General features: G+C 47.9%; 1 protein-coding gene across 4 annotated transcripts in view; it reads left to right on the forward strand.

Moving 5' to 3' along the window:
- Positions 1–1,037: 1,037 nt before the first annotated feature.
- The window catches only part of EVPL (envoplakin), a 74,617-nt gene continuing 55,801 nt past the window's right edge, over positions 1,038–19,853 (forward strand). The window contains exons 1-2 of one of the 4 annotated variants that reach the window (XM_050919211.1): positions 1,038–1,212; positions 1,993–2,760. In XM_050919211.1, coding sequence (XP_050775168.1) covers positions 2,675–2,760 — 86 coding nt within the window. In that variant the 5' untranslated portion in view covers positions 1,038–1,212; positions 1,993–2,674. Of the gene's footprint in view, positions 1,213–1,772; positions 2,761–15,764; positions 16,332–19,853 lie in introns of those variants that run through there. The other 3 variants (XM_050919212.1, XR_007768723.1, XM_050919213.1) reach the window with 3 other exon arrangements.

Below are 19,853 nucleotides of genomic sequence, written 5' to 3' on the forward strand. Positions count from 1 at the left end.
CTGTGGTCAATTGCCAAGCCTTCACAATGCTTGCACATCCAGAGCAAAAAGCTGAATTCAAATTCCGATATTAATGAACCTGGTATGTGAACCTTTTCTTCAGCTCTCTTATCAGAGATAGTAAACGGCTCCTGTGATTCAGAGCAAAGCTTAATGTTTTACAAACTAGCTGCTGGCCCCAGTGGTAAACTTGTTCTGCACACAACACAGCTGTTTGGTGAATTGCTTTTATTTAGACTGCGAGTTCACTTTGCAGGATTTAATATCTTTGCAATAACGGAGTGACTGAAATCGTACAACCTAATTCCCAGACAAAACTTCAGGATAGTTGTTAGTGGGGAAGAATACACTTCACATGCAAAATCTTTACATGTATTAAGATTTTAAAGGCTAACATAGGAACCTTAATTCTACATGCATTTATCCTTGTCCATCTATTTGTTGGCTGGAAAAAATCTATTATGCTTAAAGCAACCATTGAAATGTATAATATAAAGGGTGAAATGAAAACTGCTGATCAGTCAAGAGGACAAAATGCTGGGTTATAATAAAGGGATGGAGAATAATAGATGCTATTTTATTTATAAAAATCTTAATGGAACATCTGCCTCTTGGAGGCTATCTTTATCTCTAATTACCCTGTCTCAAAAGGGAACTAGTAACAATGGAAAGCTCCAGAAGAGGCCAATGGAAATCTACAGATCTGGAACAGCATCCATAAAAAGAGATTTAAAAGCTTTAGGACTTTTCTGAGAAAAGAGAAGTGAGATGACACAGGTATATGAATGGATAGCATAGAGACGCTCCATTAGGAGGCTTCATTTTACTTTTTCTCAACACAATAGCAAGGGGAATATTGCTGAATTTAAGGTAGATTTTTAAAAGTGGTTAAAAGAAGTGAAGTTTTGTACACAATTATTAACCTGGGGAGCTCTTCATAATTCACTGAGACAAACTCCTTACAATTTAAAAAAAAAAAAAACAAGGCATGAATAATAGCTACTGGAACTGCCTGGTTTCCCCCCAGACAGATTATGGTATTGTCTTGTTGCAGGAGTGTTGCACCTTTCACTGATGTCTCTTGTGATGGTCAGTCTTAGAGGTGAGAGATGAGGCTAGGTGGGTCATTGTTCTGATATGGTATGGAAAATCCCGATCTGAATATGCTAGGGGCAAAGAACAGAGCCTCTTTAACAGGACATCATTTGGAAGGTGAGTGTTCCATGTATGAAAACATTTATTCTGATTGCTCCTAGTCCAGTCGTCCTATTTGCTGGGGCCTGATCTGACATGATCACTGGTTGTGATGAACAAGGTGTTGACTGTTTTGTCTTCTGTTGCCCAAGGAATGGGTTGTAGAAGTTAGTTCAGCTTCGTTAACCCCTGAAGTTCATTCTTGCACCCAGAAGTCCAGGCCAAACCAATTCCTTAGTTTATTTAAAAGGAAGGAAGAGGGTTTTTGGGGTGGAGAACAGTTGCCAGCTGGTTCAACTTCTGTATTTCTGCTCTCCAAGAATGCAGAGAACCCTGTCACATTTCACCTACAGCTGAAGAGAGCTGCTGGTGCAACAGAGCTACTTGGATCAACTGCTGGGGATCAAACGTAGACATGTGTATTGTTTATCCAGCTTTCTGGACAAGCCTTTATTAGCTTCCATGCTTGTGTGCTGTTGTCTAGAGGACACAGTACTCTTCATCAGCCTTACTGGACTGGCAAGGAGTCTAAACTGCCAGCTATGTTTGAATTATGCTCCAAACTGAAATCTTGTTTTTTATCCAATGATGCGGCAACTTCAGAGTTTTAGACTTGAGCTCTGATATTGACTCCATGTAGTCATCCCTGTCCTATATCTGGGATTGGATTGGCTGTTTAAGAGTAGTAGCAACTGGCAGTATGCTTTCACGTAAGAACATGCTTTGGGGGAATGCATGCGGCCCGAGCACAAGTTATTGTCACAGCCTTGAGAGTAGCAGGTGGTTTTCTACACCCAGTGTCCGCCCGTGGAATGGTGTTGCACCCCTCAGGGATGTTGCCTGTTTGCTCAGCCACAAGCGAGTTCCACGCTCATCAGAAGCATGAGGAAAATTAAAGGTGAGAAGACAATCTACTAATAAAGGGAAATCAGTGGAATCTAGGCAGATGACCTCAAGGCCAACCCAAATTCCTTAGTCTGCTGAGACTGAGCTTTTTCCCTTGGCTTATACCTTCATCAAGGTCTGTTAGGGGAGTTAACCACGCTTGAATGGTGAGGGCCTTTCTGATTGGGGAGGCAAATACTGCAATAAAAGCCTGCGGGTTCCTGTGTAGCAATGATATTTGAAATGTACTGGAGTGAATGGGAGAACAATTGTTCCTCCAAAGGATTTCTAGACTGCTACTTTGTGTGCTACGTACTTCACTTCCTCTTTCCCTTGTGCTTTGTTTCAGTTGCATGGAACAATCAGTAGTTGTTTGAAATGATTACTCTTCCCCTCCCTCTCACTGTGTTTTATTGAGGAAATAGAGTTGGTACTAGTGAGCACTGCTGACTGCAGGAGCATAACTCCAGCCCATCTGATTAAAGGCTGGTTAGGAATTGACATGACAAGACAGCTACTGCTCATAAATGGACTACCTTAACTTGCTCCTGCTAACCATCTATACCACTCCCTCCCCGTTTACAGTCAGATTTCCATGTGGAGCAGCTTATCTCCGCCTAATGTAATTCCCTCTGAGGCAATGGAGAACTCTGCTCTGGAAGGACACTACCGGCAGAAAAGGTTTGTACATTCATGCAAAGAATCATGGGCCCTAAATAGAGCTGGCTCGGGATTTTTACTAGATGCTTTTGTTGGAAAGTGGTACTTTTTTTATTTTTTCAATTTTTTATAAAAAATTGAAACTTTATTTTGACAATTTTCCATAGGAAGATCTCCGGTTCAGGATGGAATTTCTGGAGCGGGAGACAGAAAACCACACTCCAGAGTAGCCAATAGCCCAGGGATTAGGCCACCCACCTGGGATGTGAAAGACCCAGGTTCAAGTCTTGAATCAGGCAAAGGCTATTGGGGGTGTTGCACCAAAAAAAAAAAAAAAAAAAAGGGTCTGGTGTTCAAATGTCGAAGCCTCAAAGCTTTTCATGAGAGAATTCTTGTTTTCAAGCCAGCCCTAGTTCAAAGTCTTCTCTGCAAATTGTTTTTCTTTGCTGCCTCACCTAGAACCAAAATAGTAAAAAAAATATGCAGAGGGAGAGGTACTGTGGAACAGGTTTGTGATACAGCCTCTCCTGTGCACAAACCTCTCCTTTCAGGTTTCACTCATTGGACTAAGAACAGGTTCAGCAAAAAGTGTGTTCTTTTGGATTGGTTTTTACTGGTTTGTTTTTTTTAAGTGTGCCTGCCTCCCATAGAGATTTTTGTGTTCCACTTTCCTGTCCTGATGCAAAGCTATCCCAATTGTTGGCTGATTACTAGCTATTAGTGCAGTACCATCTAGAAGCCAGAGTCATGGATCAGGACCACATTGGGCTAGCTGCTCTACACAGCCAGAAAAAAGACCCATATTGCTTGTAGTCAAAATAGCAGTGTCTTGGTTCTTCACCAGTGTAGAATCAATGCTCCAATCTCCCCTACCCTCTGTGGTGTTTCAGATACCAATGATATTAAAGCACAAGTGCAGTATCAGTTTGACTGTTATGGGGCTGGTAGTCTTGCTTGTCCTCAACCATGCTCCTGAATGTTTCTCCAAACTTCTGTGTAAATTGATCCTTTGCTGGTCACGTAAACCAGGGTAAAAGTTTTCTAAATCCCTGCTTTCTCTCACGTGATTGACATAATTCACTATAATCCAGACGTGGATTTTGAGAACAGAAGGATAGGTTGCAAATTCAATATTTGTTGCAAAATGTGCAAGTGTCTTTGGGTATTACACCAATTCCTCTGAGGGGAGTTGTATCTAATTTGCTCCAGTTCCACTGATTTAAGGTTGCATCATACTATAAAAGGTATATTTCTGTTTTCAAAGAAGAATGTCCTGTGGTCTCTAGACAGTAGAATTCACTGTCACAATCCACGTCTAGACACCCATGTTGAGAATAGTCATTGAGAGGATAACTCATTTTGCAAATAAGCTTGCTCATAGTTCTTCTTGCAGGGCAGGTAAAAGTATCCTTGTACCGATGGTGAAACTGAGACAGACTGTCACTTGCTCAGGGCCAAAGAGTGAGAATTAGAACTCCGGGGTTCCTGGCTCCCAACCCCATGGTCAATCTGGGAAGCACACACCCGTTGGTGGTGGTGACAGTGTGACTATTTAAACCAGAGGTCTCAAACAGGCAGGTTGCATGTGGCCTGTGAGGTTATTTTCTGCAGCCTGTGAGCCCTTTGTGGGTCCCCCCACTCCACCAGCATTTACCTAGAGCGGTTCTGGCCTGGCACGCACCGGGGGCAGGGCAGGCTGCCTGCCTGCCCTGCCCCCATGCCCCTCCAGGAAGCAGAAAGAACATGGGGGAAGAGAGGCACAGGGCTGTGTGGTGCTGGTGCTTCAGGCGCTGCCCCCAGCAGCTCCCATTGGCCACAGTTCCCTGTTCCTGGCCAATGGGAGATGCTGGGTGCCTGAAGCAACAGCAACACCCCCCCCCCGCCCTTGCTCCCCCATGTTCCAGCTGCTTCCTGGAATGAAGTGGCATGGTGGCAGGGAAGGCAGGGAGCCTGTCTGCCCCTGGTGTGCGCCGGGCCAGAGCCTGCCCCTCCTGCAGTTGAACCCCCTGCCCTTGCTACACCCTGTACCCTGACCCCCTGCTTCACCCCTGCTGCACCTCAAACCACTGCCCTGACCCCCTGCTGCAGCACTCATCCCTCTTGCACCCCACACCCCAACTCCCTGCCCTGAGCCCCTGCCATACCCTACACTCCTCTTGCACTCCCTGGGGGCAGGGAGGGGATGGAGTTGGGGTGGGATTTTTGGGGAAGGGGTTCGAATAGGGGGCAGAGAAGGGGTGGGAAGAGGCAGGGCAGGGCCTCATGGAAGGGGTGGAGTGGAGGCAGGGCCAAGGTCAGTGAGGGGGAGGTGTCAGTGATGCGGCCCTTGGGCTAATGTACTAGTCCTCATGTGGCCCTCATGGTCATTTGAGTTTGAGAACCCTGATTTAAACCCTAGGAGGAGCTGTACTAAGGGTAGATGCGTATGTCTTGAATGTTTGCATTCTGCTCTGAGAAGAGGATGATCAGGGGCTTAATTTTCCTAGGCAAAGCCATGAATTAACCAGAAACAACTGAAGTCCAGGGTGACTGAACACCAGTTCTGGGAGGCAGGGGATGAATTACTGTCTATTTCTTTGCCATTGAGATATGATGCAATCATTAGCACTTTAGCAGCAACCATTAAAAATCAAGCCGTGAACCTCATTGTTCCTCCATTTCCCCATTTGGAAAATGGGAAGGCTATTGAGTTCCTCCTTAGGTTCCACTGTTTGGAAAGCACTTGGAGGGCCTCGAGTGAAAGGCACTGGAAGTGCACATATACAGGACATGCATCCCTGTGTGGCTCACGTTATTAACTCTAGGCATCCTGAGTTTAAGTGTAAAAATGTCACGTTAGTCATCCTTCTCTGACCTGTGACCAGCAGTACAGGAAATGGAGAAGGAGCCCTGAGGGAGACACCCATGGGAGTATTTTTTCCTCTGTATTATCTGTGCCCACAGGAACTCAGCTGTTAAAAGTTAACAAATCTCAGTAAATACTCACTAACTTCCCCTCCCAGTAAACCACTTTTGGACTCCAACCCCTGGGCCCAGTGTGCACAAGGATGTAATTAACCCTCCCTCTGCTCCCTCTGAGTGCTAGCGAGAGCCACCTGCTCTCGCATGTTTGTCCATTAGCAGTTCTCCCAGGCAGTGAGGAGGGAGGGGAGCAGGTGGAGGGCTACAGAGGCAAGGAATCAGCTGATACTGGACTGCATTCAATAATGGGCTTGTTACCATGGATAGTCACGAAGGAACATGTGGTGCCATTGTCTCTGCACTCTGGCTTTGATCTGTCATGTTTGTTATATACATTTTAGACTCTTCCTTCAAAACTGTCCTTAATAACGGGGCCTCTTTAGCCATGATAGCACCATGCCCTCCCTTCCTTCAACTGCTGCCCTTTTTATTAAACTATAAACTATTCAAGTCAGGCCCATATTTATTCTCTTGGAAAAGCTGATCCCCACTGGGTTACCCTATGGAGCCATATTTCCAGAACTTCCTTGTCATTGTGAGTACCTTTGTGTGTCTCATGATTGGGCAAAGCAACAAGGGCTACCCAGTAGCTCCTGTATTTGTTTTCTTTGCAGCAAAATCTACGTCGGAGTGAGACTACATCTTGCTTTCTGATGGCTATGCGTCAGTACCTGATTAAGCTACCGTCTGTCTTTCCACAGCATGGAACTGGCTGCAGGCTCGTTTATTCCTTCCCGGCCTATCTGCAGGCTTGACATAACCTCCTCAAAGAATGCTTAGGCCAGTCTCCTCTACGGAGAACGCAGTGTGTCCTAGTGGACAGCACAATAGACTGGGATTTGAGAGATGGCTTCTATTCCTATCTCTGCCACTGACCTGCTGGGTGACCTTGGGCAAGTCGCATCCCACCTCCCCGCCTCCATTTCCCCATTTTTAAAATGGAGCTAATGCTACTGACCTTTGTAAAGTGCTTTGAGATCTACTGATGAAAAGTGCTAGATAAATAGTAATACGTAGCTCTTGTCTGTTGTTGGAAAGCATCGGGTCTACAAAAGGGTATTGATTTCACAGATTGTCTCAGAATAATGCTAATGCCAACTTCCTCCTTTGAAGTGCACTTTTCATTTTTGTTTTACTTCATTTGTCTTCCACTGCACACGAATGTTGCACTAACTGGCTTGAGGCATGCATGGACATCTGGCCTAAAGGTTTAATTCTCTCTCTCGTTGTATGGTTAATTGGCTTAAGTCATACCTTGATTGGAGCAGATCTCCTTACCAAGTTCATGGGACAGTTCACGTAAGCAAGCTGGTCAACTAATGCCAAGCCAAGTGATACAGGCAGGCACTATCTAATGCAATTTAAATAGGGGCAAGTTTTCCAAAGTGGTGTGAGATCCTTTGCTGCAAGCCTCTGTAGATGTACAACATATTACTGGATTCTTTCAGCACTATTGCAGCATCCTAAGTGAGGGCAGAGAGTGTGGCTTCTTGCAGTCTGATGGGGGAAGAATAATCAGGCTATGGCACAAGGAGCTATGGAGAATTCAGGTGCATGTCCTGGCTACAGCCTTAATGGCTGAGTGGGAGGAGAGTGAGGGAAGCCCTAGTGAGCCAACAGCACGGGGTGCATGAGATATGCTGGGAAAAGAATGTGGAAGGGCTCTGATGCCTTTAGGAATTAGAGGTAGGCTGCCTAGAAGGCTGGATTGTGCCACTGATGGGGTGTTGGAAATACTTTTGTTGTGTGAAGAAGCAGGATTTGGTGGTTCCACTGAACAGGTTTTGGAGTGAAAGAGCAATAGCTGGTCTGTATCCAGTGTCATACGCTCTGCATCCACGGACGGCTTTGTTGGTTTTTGTTTTTATGCCTTGTCTTTTCAAGTGCAAGTTTAGAAAGGGAGGATCTGAGCCTGGCTGAATCCTGTGCAAAGCATTAAACTGTTCTCTTGTTATAACCTGCAGTGCTGGCCAGTCCGTCAGACTCAAATCATTTTTTTGAAAGGGGGAGGGATACAAGGGCACACCCAACGAATACCCATCTGCAGCCAATACCAACAAGCAAAGCGCCCATTACATGGTGGATGAGCCACAGGGCCTTAACAGAACACAGCTTGAAGGGATTCTGCTCCTTTTGGAGTTTGGAAAAGACTCTTCAGGGCCCAAAACTTTGATCCAGCTTGCAATAAAGCTTGACTTCATTGCTGTGTAGGGTCGCGCTCCACTGAAGTCAATAGAAGCCTGCCTTGGGGGTTAGATTAGGCCTGCAAAGTGCAGCTAAATTAGGTGGCGGGAAGTTCAATCTTCTAAGTCTGCCTTTCTCTTCACTTAATTGTACTGAGACATTGAACTTCACCAGAGGAACTACTGTCTTTGAAGAAGGCTAGTTCAATTTCCAGGCTGAATCCATCCCTGGGGGTCTGTCTTGCAACCATGTAAAACTCTGCTGTGTCCTTAGTCCAGCATTTGATCAGCTTGAGAGAAATCAAAGCACTGCGCTCAGTCACTTTCATGCTGCTCAGAGCACTGAATAAATCAATCCTGCAATCTCCTAAGTCTTTATGTCCCATAGGGCGGCTGCCGCTGCTGGGCTTTCCAATCGTTAAAGGGGGGAAAAGAAATGACTTGAGCATTTGGAGACTTTAAATTGCATAATGATGGCAGGACAGAGAAAAAGAATAAGTGTCCTGTTTTCTTACCGGTGCAGCAATTTTAATAGATTGGCTGCCCTCAGAGCTAGTTTGTAAGGGTTCCTGTTGGGTTGAATGAAAACAGCATCGTGGGGACAAAAAGGGAGGAGAAATGAGAGGCACTGCAGGCAGTTGCTGTGCTCCAGGGTTGGCATCTGTTTAACTTTGCAAAGCTGGCAGAAATGGGGACACCAGCACCTGGGTGATTTGGGAGCTTTGGAGAGTTTTAGCCCAAGTGCCATAGAAATTCAGTAGGATTCTAGTGCCTCGCTCATGCCAGTGCTTTTGAAAAGTGTCCCCATTGTAAACAGGTGTCCTATAGATTAGACAACAGGTCTGATTGCATCAGCCTCTGCCAGGGTAACTCCATTGCCCTTGCTGGCCTTGCTTCTGATTTGCAATGAGGGGAGGAGGACCATGCCCTGGTGTTATAGTGGCTGGTCAGATTCACTACTCCAATCACCTCATTTTTTCCCAGCAACTGTTAGCCGGTTCTGCTTTGTCAGCTCTTTTTCCCAGCACCTGTGTTGCTGTCCCCAGGATCCACTGAACTCCTGAACTACCCCCTGCCCTTTGGGGTCAAAGGACTAGAAGCGGTTACCTTACTCCTGGTGAGTAGCCCCTAATTCTATGAAGAGTCCTACTGAAGTCATCGAGACGACTCGCATTGAGTAGCATCTTACTCCATGAGCAAAGTTATCTGGTCACCAAAATGTCTGTCTGAGATTTCAACTTTTGGATTAAAATAGAGGAGGGGGAAGAAAGTCAGTCTTGAACTCTCATGGGGACAGGAATAAGATTTCCTGGCTAGCTCTACTGTGTGTACACAGAATACTAGATGTATTAACGATTGCTATTCCCTGGCATTGGCCACTGTTGGATGACAGGATACGGTGCTAGATCAATGGACCTTTGGTCTGACCCAGTATGGCCGTTCTTATGTTCTAATGGAGACTGCTGGATGTAGCTTATCACTAGCTATGTAAAGCACTGAGATTCATTACTCTTGAAGGCCCAATAAAAATGCAAGGACTGTAGCTCCATCATTAAGAAAACCTCTGCAGACACTTCCCGGTGGAGGGCAGCGGTACCAATCCCAGCAAATTCAGAGAGCCAATACGCTCCCTGATACCTCTGAGGTATCAACGCGGTCTGGAAGAGCCAGTGCACTGCTTGTTTTAGGACTGTTTCAGCATATTTGAATACCAAGCAACTTGCAATATAACCAGCAGACTAACCCTCCATAGAAGTGAGCTGTTCCCCGCTCTAGGCCAGGGTTGGTTTTGTGTCTGTGTGATGGGGTGGGACTCTCCACTGAGGCACCCCCTGCTGGATGTCCTGGGGTCAGCTCTGCGAGCCAGTGTGCTCTGTTCTGGTGGTATCTCACCGCTGTAACTTCTGTTCTAGGGGCACATGTCATTCCCAGGACCTCAGTGTCCTCTTCATGACACAGCCCTCCAGCTGTGCTGCACTCTGTGCTCCCCCCTTCCGGGGGAGTGTCTCATTTTCTTAGTCCAGGTACTTCCTCAGCAGAGGGAGACCCAGCCCTGCCCACTACTCTGTAAATTTCCCTGGGCCACTTCCCCACAGCCCTTTGTCTCAGGGCCTCAGCCTGCAGATTTCTGCAGCCCACTAGGAGGCTGCCTTTAGCTCCCTGGGTCTCTGCCAGCAGCACTGCTCTGTCCAGGGTGTTTGCTGTCTTCAGTCCATCTTCCTCCACAAGCGCCAGGGAGTGACTGAAGCTGCTCTGTGCTGCAGCCCTTCTTATATGGGTCAGCCTGGCCCTGATTGGCTGCTCCTCACAGCCCCTCTCTGACTGCCTCTGGTGCAGCCTCCCCAGGGGTTCTCTTAACCTCTTAGAGCCCAGTCTGGGGCAGGCACCCCATCATGCTCTGCTTCCGAGAGATGGCAAGACTTTGCCATGTTTGGGTAGGATATGCTGGTACCAATTTGCCGACTTATCTTCACCAGTGCCCTCCCTGCTATGCTTATTAAAGGTTCAACCACTTCTGAGACGATTGGCATCAGAAAGTGGCAAACCTCCTTGCAGGGTTTGGCCCTGGGCTCCTTGTGCCTAAACCAATTCTACTGCCTGATGTCAAACATCCCCCAACAGTGCTATCGTACTATCTATGGGAGGGGGGAAAGATGCTGCAGGAAGACACTTGCAGCTTAGAGTGTTTGCCTGCTGCCTTGTGCCCACAGCCAGCAGTGGACAGGGCCGGCTCTGGCTTTTTTGCTGCCCCAAGCAAAAACAAAAAACAATGTGTGGGGTGGCCAGAGTAGCGAAGGAAAAAACAAACATGGAGGGTGGCCAGAACCAGTGCAAAACTTTCGGTGCCACTTACTTAGCAGCTCGCGGCTGCCTCCCCCGGCCGCGCTGGCTAGTGGGACTCCCTGTGCTGCAGACATGCCCCAGGCAGTGGAGTGTGTGCCCCCTCTAGTGGGGGGAGGGAACGGGAGAGAGAGAGATGGGGGGCGCCCAGGGCTTCCTTCAGCCAGGGTGCCTGCCACTTGGCCCCTCCCACCACGCCATCTGCAGGGAGGGCTCCACGCCGCTCCCATCTGCAGGTGAATTGAAGGTTGGTGGGGAGGGAAAGACACGGGCTGCTGAGCTTGCTGCAGATCTGGCACTGGCTGGGGCAGATGGAGCACGCAGCCTGCTCCCAGCAGGGTGCTCCCCTCCTCCCCGCCACTGCCCCTACAGGGCAGCCAGAGTGGTGAACCAAAAAAAGGGGGGGAAAGGGCAGCTGTGCCACTCTAGGATTGGACGGAATGCCACACCTTAGAATCTGCTAGCTCAGCTGGTGCCTGGAGCCGGCCCTGGCAGTGGAACTGGTGTGTTTACAAGTTCTGTCTGCCACACTTGTGCAGAGTTACGGTAGGTCAGGGCCTACTGAACCGGTGCAGCCTACAACGGTTTCTGCCCACTGCACAGGAAATTACAGGTACTACAGCTGTACCTGTTCAGCCAGTTGTCCTAACCCCACCCACAGTGCTGTGCCTTGGAAATGAGCCTCCCTCCCTGAGAACTGGGCTTCAGCACTTCCGGAATGCACTCACACACCTGCAGCTGTAAGGCTTCCTGGGGGTGTGGCTCTGCCATGGTGGAGGTGTAACCATAAAAACAGTGCCAGGGGAACCCAGGCCCTCAGCCCTTATGTGCAATTAAGGCACTCAGCTAATACAGCAGCTTCCCTTGCCTGATTTTAGACACCCCCTGTGCACTTCGGTGACAAGGGGGTAATTCACCTGTGGAAGAGTGGGGTCAAGATCTGCTTGGCTCACAAGCCAAAAACCAAGCTTGTGTTTCCTTCCTAAATAAGGACCATGCCACCTTCTGTTTGCACAGCATCTACCAGAATAGGATCCCAAGGTGGGCTGAGCCTCTAGACCTTACGAGAGCATAAAAATGTGCATTAACAATTCCTTGTCCCTCTCTGGTCCAAGGCCATATAACCAAACCACTGCAGCTGCCCAGAAAGTCTTAACTTCATCAGCACTGTTTGATACAGGTCAGGACCTGAGGTGCTTTTGGCACAGTGATGTAAGGTGCTGTTGTATGGTGTAAGCCCAAGGTACTGTTCAGTAATCACGCTGCCCCCTCGGTGCTTGAATGAGATTCTCTGTATTCTGTCATGAGGTTCCAACTGTCACCACCTACCAGGACAAGGGCTGCTGCAGCCTCCCTCCCCAAGACTTCCTGGGGAGGGAAGCTAAACCAATTGAAAGGACCGTTCCCAATATCTCACACCCAGTCCCCAACAGACCTGGATCTTCCCCCTGCTCTCAGCCCTTTGCTTCCATAACCACTAAATATACCTGCAATTTTACCAATGTCAAAACTAGATTTCACAGAACAGGGAAATGGGCTACACCAGCCACAGGTGAGAAGGCCAAAGACTAAAGATCTCTCATGAAAAGAACTACTGCTACCTTTCTCCTCCAGGTCTCTTAACACTCCCTGCAGCAGATGAGGGATACTAGCCAAAGGAAAGAAATATTTGTCTAGCCCCAAAGAGGAGGGTAAGAATGGCAGAATGGGGCATAATTAAGAGGAAAATAGTGGTGGATAGATAAGACTGAGGATGGAAGAATGGGAGGGGGTTTGCTCTATCCCTGGTTCCATCACCGATTCACTGTGGGGGAACTCCTCAAATCCTCAAAGATGGATATAGATGATATGGAAATCAATGGGAGTTAGGGCCCTAAATACCTTTGAGGAGCTGGGTCTAAGGGCCTGGTTCTACCAACCTTTGCTCTGACTGAGCCATACGGTCCTTTGCGAGTAGTGGGAGTCACTGTTGGGTTCAGTGGGAATTCAGTGTGAGCAAGAGACAGACTGACCCACACCAGAAGTGGGCAGAGGGCAAAGCAGGAACTTCCCTCTTTTCACATGTGCACCACTCAAGGCCCAGGAAGAATTTCAGGCTCATCCTTCCATGTGCTCCCAGTGGTGTAAATCACCCACAGGGCATGAGGAAGAGGAGGCATGGCCCTCTTCCCCTTGCACTGGCCTGCTGTGCCAGGGGAGCAAGTTGCTCCGTTCCAAGGGCTCTCAGCAAGAGAAGGGATCATGTTGCTCCGACACAGGCCTGTGCACAGACAGCACTGTGTACCCTTTAATCTCTCGGCGCTTACTTTTTGCAGCTGAGACTGAGGATAATACAAACCTCCCGGGGATGGCGTGAGGCTGAATAGAGGCTAAGTGCTTAGCAATCCTTCACTAAGGACGGCAAAATAATACCCTGGTGAGAAGTTCTTTGTAACCATGTGTATTGCTGTGGCTTCCAGCGGCCTCAGTCGCCTTTCTTCATCTTGGACTCTTTCCAAACACCTGTGCAGTGGCTGTTCATACAGAATCCAGCCCCAGGATTTGTACAGAAGAATGGCTATACTGCATCAGACCAATGGTCCATCTAGCCCAGTGTCCTGTCTTCCAACAGTGGCCAGTGCCAGGGGCTTCAGAGGAACTGAACAGTAATCATCACATGATCCATCCCCTGTCGCCCACTCTCAGCTTCTGGCAAACAGAGGCTAGGGACACCATCCCTGCCCATCCTGGCTAATAGCCATTGATCCTCCATGAACTTATCTAGTTCTTTTTTGAACCTGTTATATTCTTGGCCTTCACAACATCCTCTGGCAAGGAGTTCCACAGGTTGACTGTGCATTGTGTGAAGATATATTTCCTTTTGTTTGTCTTAAACCTGCTGTATTAATACTCAGCATTCACTGGGGCTCACAAAGGAAAAGGCTTCCTCTTCCAAGCGTTACAAGCAGAAGTCTTGTTTGTTAACCAAAACATTACATCAATATCTTTACCAGTTGCCACCTGGCTCAAAGGCAGCACCTCTCTCTGACTAACCATTCAGCACATGGCCAGGTCCCCATTCTTGCCACTGAAAACAGCTCTAGTAACTACACACTAGAGCATGGTTTGCTGTTCTCTCCGATCAGTGCCACACCCTAACCTAGCTGGCAAAGAGCACTCGGCTGAGATGCTTGTAATTCTTTGCATCAATTCTGAGATTAGCCCTGTGTTTCTTTCTCCCACGCTGTGCATGGGACAGGCGCTTCTTGCCACTGGAGCAGAAAGGTGTTTATAGGGCTGTTCTCTCGTCAAGAGGCTTACTTTAAAAGAGAGCTCAGTCCAAGATTGGATCCAGCTGGGAAGAAAAAGTGCATGGGCATTTTGTTGAGTGTGTGGTGGAGAGACATAGAAACATTTTAGTAACTTAAAGGCCAGCAGATCAGGAATTTCTACCTCTGCACTCCCAACTGACACGTGATGATTGATTAAAGGTGAAAATATTCTGGGAGGGGAGCAGCCCTGGAAAGCATGTCCAACTACCTATTTTTTTGTATTTCTGCCCCACCCCGCCCCCGTGCCTGTTTTTCTGGTAGTACATATTTTCCCCCATTCCTCCTAGTTTTACCCCTTGAATAGCAAGGGGCCTGAGTCTCCACTGACTTGTATAAACTTTAACCCAAGATACTTGTGGAAAGTGGGTGAAAAATGCAATCACATGGGTCTGATCATATTTTGCACCCTCTTTGTGCAAGTGCAATTGACAGCACAAGGTCCAAGATGGGAGAATCAGGCCCTAAATGCCTTAAAAATCTTCCCTTTTGGTGGATTTTCAGATTTTCTTTTTTTAAAAGAGACACGATTTTAGACTGTAAGCTTCTCAGAGCAGGGATTGGCTCTTACTAGGTGTGTATGCAGCGCCTGGCCCAATAATATCTTATCATCCATAGTCTCAAAGCACTTTACAAAGGAGGTGAGTATCATTAGCCTCATCTTACAGATGAGGAAACTGAGGCACAGAGCACAGAGCAGTGACATGACTTGACCAAGGTCACCCTGCAGCCAAGTGGCAGAATGGGAATAGAACGCAGCTCTCCCAAGTCCCAGTCCAGGGCTCTATTCACTAGGTATCACTGCCTCTAAATGGGATTTTTATCTGCATGGGGACCCCTAGGTGCTATTATAATACAAATTATAAAAAGCTGGGGTGGAGTCTTTTGGGGGAGTACACAGCCTCCATAGTATACTGTGTTGCTCAAGGAAGGATTATGTTACCAAGGCCAATTTACGCTAGCTGTGCCTAAGAACCAGGGGACAAATCCTGGCCCTATTAAAGTCAGTGGCAAAACTCTCATTGACTTCAGCGGGACCAGGATTGCATCCGATGGCTCCTCCTAAACCAATCTATAACCGTCTTTGACCTACTGGTGAACATCATTTTAAAAAAAACCCACCTTTTTGAACCATTTTAATCCCACATCCATACCCCTTGCCCCATCCATTTTATTAACTGGCTTAGCAGGAGCCATGTTTTAAATTATATTACACCTGGCCTTTCAGTGTGACGGTGAGCCCTGTACTAGAATAATACTGTGCCCTTCTGTTTCACTTTTGGTGCTTCAGAAACACTGACTCCAGCTTCTCAACACTCCTGGGAGTTGGGGTTGCCACCCGTTCTGGTTTTAAGGGGTGCTATTTAGCTGTTGCCTTATGCCCCATGCTCCTTATTAAGAAGCAGCTGATCAGAGGAGAGTACGTTTTCCAGCAATGAAGTAAAGGATCAGATGCTGTGATTGAAACGTATGATTTTTGTAGCGTACATGACACATTGTGGGTGACAGCCCTTTAAAAGGGAGGCTTGGCCTATACATTCCCCTCTGGTCTTGCCTTGATAAGTAGCATGGCTGCCGTACATGTGAGAGAAAGCAGGAGCATTAGCTCCCATTTTGAGAGGCTGGATTGCTTGTCCAAGCTCACCTAATGAGTCTGTGGTAGGGCTGGGAACACGACTCCAAACCGCCTGCTTCCTTTTCCTTATGTAATTGAACTATAATGATCGAAAGGTCCAAAGGCACCGGTATTGCTACCTAACTGGGAAGCTGCTTTCCCTTTCCTCCTTTCAATAGATGAAGTTACTAATTGGCAGGGAAGATAATTACAAGCTTAGAACTGACATTTAATCAACTGCACCGGAGTTGCTGGATTCATCCTGTTTGAAGCTAAAGATGAGGCAGGATTCTTCCCCTCTACCTGAGAGAAACCCGTGTCTGACTGTGCCAGATAGCCTGTGTAGAAGAACATTCCTCTGAAAAGCAGGGCGGGGTCGCCAGCCCCCCCTCCGGGGCTCTGCTCTTTCCACAAACTGGTTTTTCTAGTCATTTTTAAAACCAGGCTCCATCCCTGCTTCTGGATCACTGGTGGCTTGGGGAGGAGCCACCCAGAAACTGCTCTTTTAACGTGCATCAGACCTTCCCAGCTGGAGCCTGTCGTTCCATCCCCGCAGACTAGAGCAGAGAGGCTGTGCCCTGAAAAGCTTTGCGGACGCCAGGAAGGGAACTCAATTCCTGCCAAGATGTTCAAGGGAGTGGGCAAGGGCTCCCCAAGTAAACTATCTCCAATCAAGCAAACCAAGTAAGTGCGACTCCTGGATCCTCTCCGAGCACGGATGGGAGAAAAGGTGTCCAGGGAAGAGGTGGTCTCTGAATAAATGAGGACGTGCAGAATAGCGCAGAGCCGAGGGAAGATCTTCCTGCTGAGACCTAAACAACCAAGTTTCTCTTTGGGAATTGCCCAGAGACTTAGCCAAAGTCTCCCCTCCCTCCATCGGCTGTGTAGATTGTCTCCCTGGCACTCAACCCCAGAGGTAGCTGCATGGTTTGTCTGGACACCATCTAGTTTGTAAAGCTCTAGATATATGTGAGATATTGCAGTGATTAGCCACCTGGAATGGGGAGGCATGACCTTAATTCAGGTAAGCGGATGGAAGGCTGTAGTGCAAGAGGCAATACCTGGACATGGCTGTTGCCTGTTTCCAAGAGATGTTCTCAGGCAACGAACTTCAGCTTATCAAGGTTTAGCTGGCCTGTTAATAGCTCAGTGTAGCATTTTCAGTGTCTCTAGACTGTATATCCCAATCGGTAGGTGGCCGGTGCTGGGGTGATGCTGCCTTATGAGCTGAGATGGAGCTAGAAGAGAACGTTAAAACCTTCAAGAAAGGAACCCAAACCAAAGGGTCCAGCTGGCACTAAGCTCAGCATTCCCCTGCTCTTGGCTGAATGAAACAGGAGGTGCATGGGCTGGGCTGGGCTATAAATTGTGAGTATAATTCATCCTGGCTAAAGGCATGTAATAGGGTGGCAGAGGTTGCTTCTTTGCAGACCATGCATGGATTAAGTCCTGCGGGCTGTAAGAGGCTCAGTTTCACTCTGAAGAGTAGTGTTGTGGTACTTGTCTATCAGTGTGCTCTGAGGGCTGAGACGCAGAGGCAAAGAAACATCTTTCCGGGGTCTTTAAGCTGGAAGCCAGAGGGCTCCTGCTAGGGACAGGCTTCCCTGGGCATCCTTGATAGGGAGATCTTGTAAAGAGAGCTATTTCCCCTACTCAATGGCAGACCCCACCTCAGGGTTATTTGCCACTCTCCTCACTCTGTCACGTTTTCTCAGAATCCTATTCCAGATGCTGGGATTCGTTTTAAACGCTGCTCCCAGCCTGGCCATAGGGGGGGAAGCACAAAGCAAGGTGATTTGTAGATCTACAGGAAGCACAAATAATACAGGGCTGCACACGTTAGCTCAGCCACAGTTTGCCCAAGAAGGGGCCTGACCACAAAAACTGATCTGCAGAGTGGGTCGCTGAGATCCAGGGTTAGCGAGTTGTCCCATCTACATGCCCACAATTGCAGTGTTTAAAGCAGTTGTTAAATTTGGTTGTACCCTAATTCAGCTGGCCAGTGTGTATGGGCCCCAAATCTCCTATAACCAGGTTAAAGAAACAGGCACTAAACTAAATCCTACATTTTTTCACTGTCTCACATTAGCCCCCTGCTCCATCGCTCGGCACCTACCGCAACAGCCCAAGGGCTTGGCTACGCTGGCACTTTACAGCGCTGCAACCGTCTTGCTCGGGGTGTGAAAAAACTCCCCCCTGAGCGTGACAGTTGCAGCGCTGTAAAGTGCCAGTGTAGCCAGTGCACTAATACTGGAAGCTGCGGCCCTCGTGGAGGTGGGGTTTTTAGAGCACTGAGATAGCTCTCTCCCAGCACTCTGCCGCGACTACACAAGCCATGTTAAAGTGCTACCACAGCAGGGCTTTAATGGTGCCAGTGTAGACTGGCCCTGAGTCTCTGAGGGGCCAAGCACCGACAGTTAATAGTGAAGACAATGGAGGCTGCAGACTCTCAGCCCCGCTGTAGCTCAGGTTCCCTTGGGGCCAAGCTCTGCAGTAAGATCCCTACCTAGAGGCCCCCAGCTTGGGTATTTTAGCCTAAATTTCTAAAGTCTTTTTTCCCCACCCTGTTTGTGAAGCAATTTGGCCTTGGCCTTGTCAGTCAGACCAGGCTGTGTTGAAACCTCTGAAATGTGATTCCAAATACCTGTCAGCTGGTCACTTCTGCTGTTAAAGCTTTTCTAGACCTATTTTAATGTCTCATTTTGAGATTGCTCTTGTTATTCCCTGGTAAGAAACTTGGGCCAAACGGTGCCCAGCTGCAACTCCGCTGAGGTAACAAGTCACGCCAAGGACTTTGCCCTGCCTCTTGTGCTGAGTGGGGTGGCAGGGCATGCAGCCATTCTCAGGACAGTGTCTGTCCTGCTCAGAAGATCAAGCCAGGCTGCTCAGGGGTTTATTTAAGGGCAGCAGCCTATTGATAAATAATAATGCCTGGCACCATCAAAGTGTTTTACAAAGGTTAACTAATCCAGCCTCAGCCTGTGGGGTTGGTCAGTGTCATCCCTCTGTCTGAAATGAAGAAACTAAGTGAGAGAGGTCAAATTGCTTGTCCTATGTCCTGGTGAGAGTTAAGTGTCTACTGGTTCCCAACCCTGTGCTTAGACCACTCAGAGCACCCAGGGGAGGCCTGGTGTTGCTGTATATGTGACCAACCACATTCAAACACAGAAGGAGGTAGAATTGAATCTAGTCTGATAGAGCTTGCTTCCATGGGTGTGGGGAATTGGTAGGTTTTTCAGGTGTCTGCCAACATATCCTGGGTATTAACAGACTGATTTCCTGGGTATCCTGTTCCTACCACCTCTTTGGAGTAGCAACATCTGAACAAGAAGAATGGTATGGTACTAAGGCAGGACCTATGGAGGGTTTGCAGGACTGGGCTACCAATTGTAGCAGGATGCAGCAGGCAGAGGCCCATGCAGTGTGCAGGGGAATTAGATGGATGAGAGGCTCCTATTCTTGAGATGTTAAGCACTGAGCAGGCTTGGGAGCTCTCCAGCATCCATCCCTTCCTTTGATCCAGATGCAGAATGAAGCAGATTAGCAGAAGCTTTCACTTGGGACTACAAGGAAAATGGTCCATTAATAGGGGAATCTGGGGGAGGGAAATAGGAATGGTGCTTGTAGCCCTATTAAAGTGCAGCAGGACAGATTAAAGTAAGAGCGGGGAACTGATCATGTTTGTGCTAGAAAGAAAAAGACTCTATCCCATCGGGTCAATTGGCCTCCTCAGCAGAAGGGATGTGTCCTAGGGAATAAACCAAAGAATAATTAGAATATTTAGTGCTTGATCCCTTGAAAGCATTAGGCCTTGCCATCCTATGTGAGGGGGGAGTATTAGTATCCCCTCTCACTGATGAGGAAATAAACCTCTGCCAACGGGAACACTGGTGCATCCAACCACATGAGATTAAATGACTTGTCCAGGACTACACTTTTTGGTTCCTGCCTCCTAATATCCTGCTCCATTCGTTAGTCCAAGTCGTGTCTCTCCAGGCTCACTGTCCATCCCTTAGCTCTTCAACATGAGGACCCTCTCTTCCAGGCTTCCCTCCACCTAGATCATAAATGCTAGGCTCTATATGGGGATGGCAAGACTGCTCCCAGGATAGTCGATCCTCCAGGCTTCATCTGTAGTCAGAAAATATTGATAAAATGGAAGCAGGGGAGAAGAGAGCAACCGGAGGGCCTGGAGAGACTGACTTC

The sequence above is a fragment of the Gopherus flavomarginatus genome, chromosome 12 (genome assembly GCF_025201925.1).
Source record: "Gopherus flavomarginatus isolate rGopFla2 chromosome 12, rGopFla2.mat.asm, whole genome shotgun sequence".
Taxonomy (NCBI): Eukaryota; Metazoa; Chordata; order Testudines; family Testudinidae; genus Gopherus; species Gopherus flavomarginatus.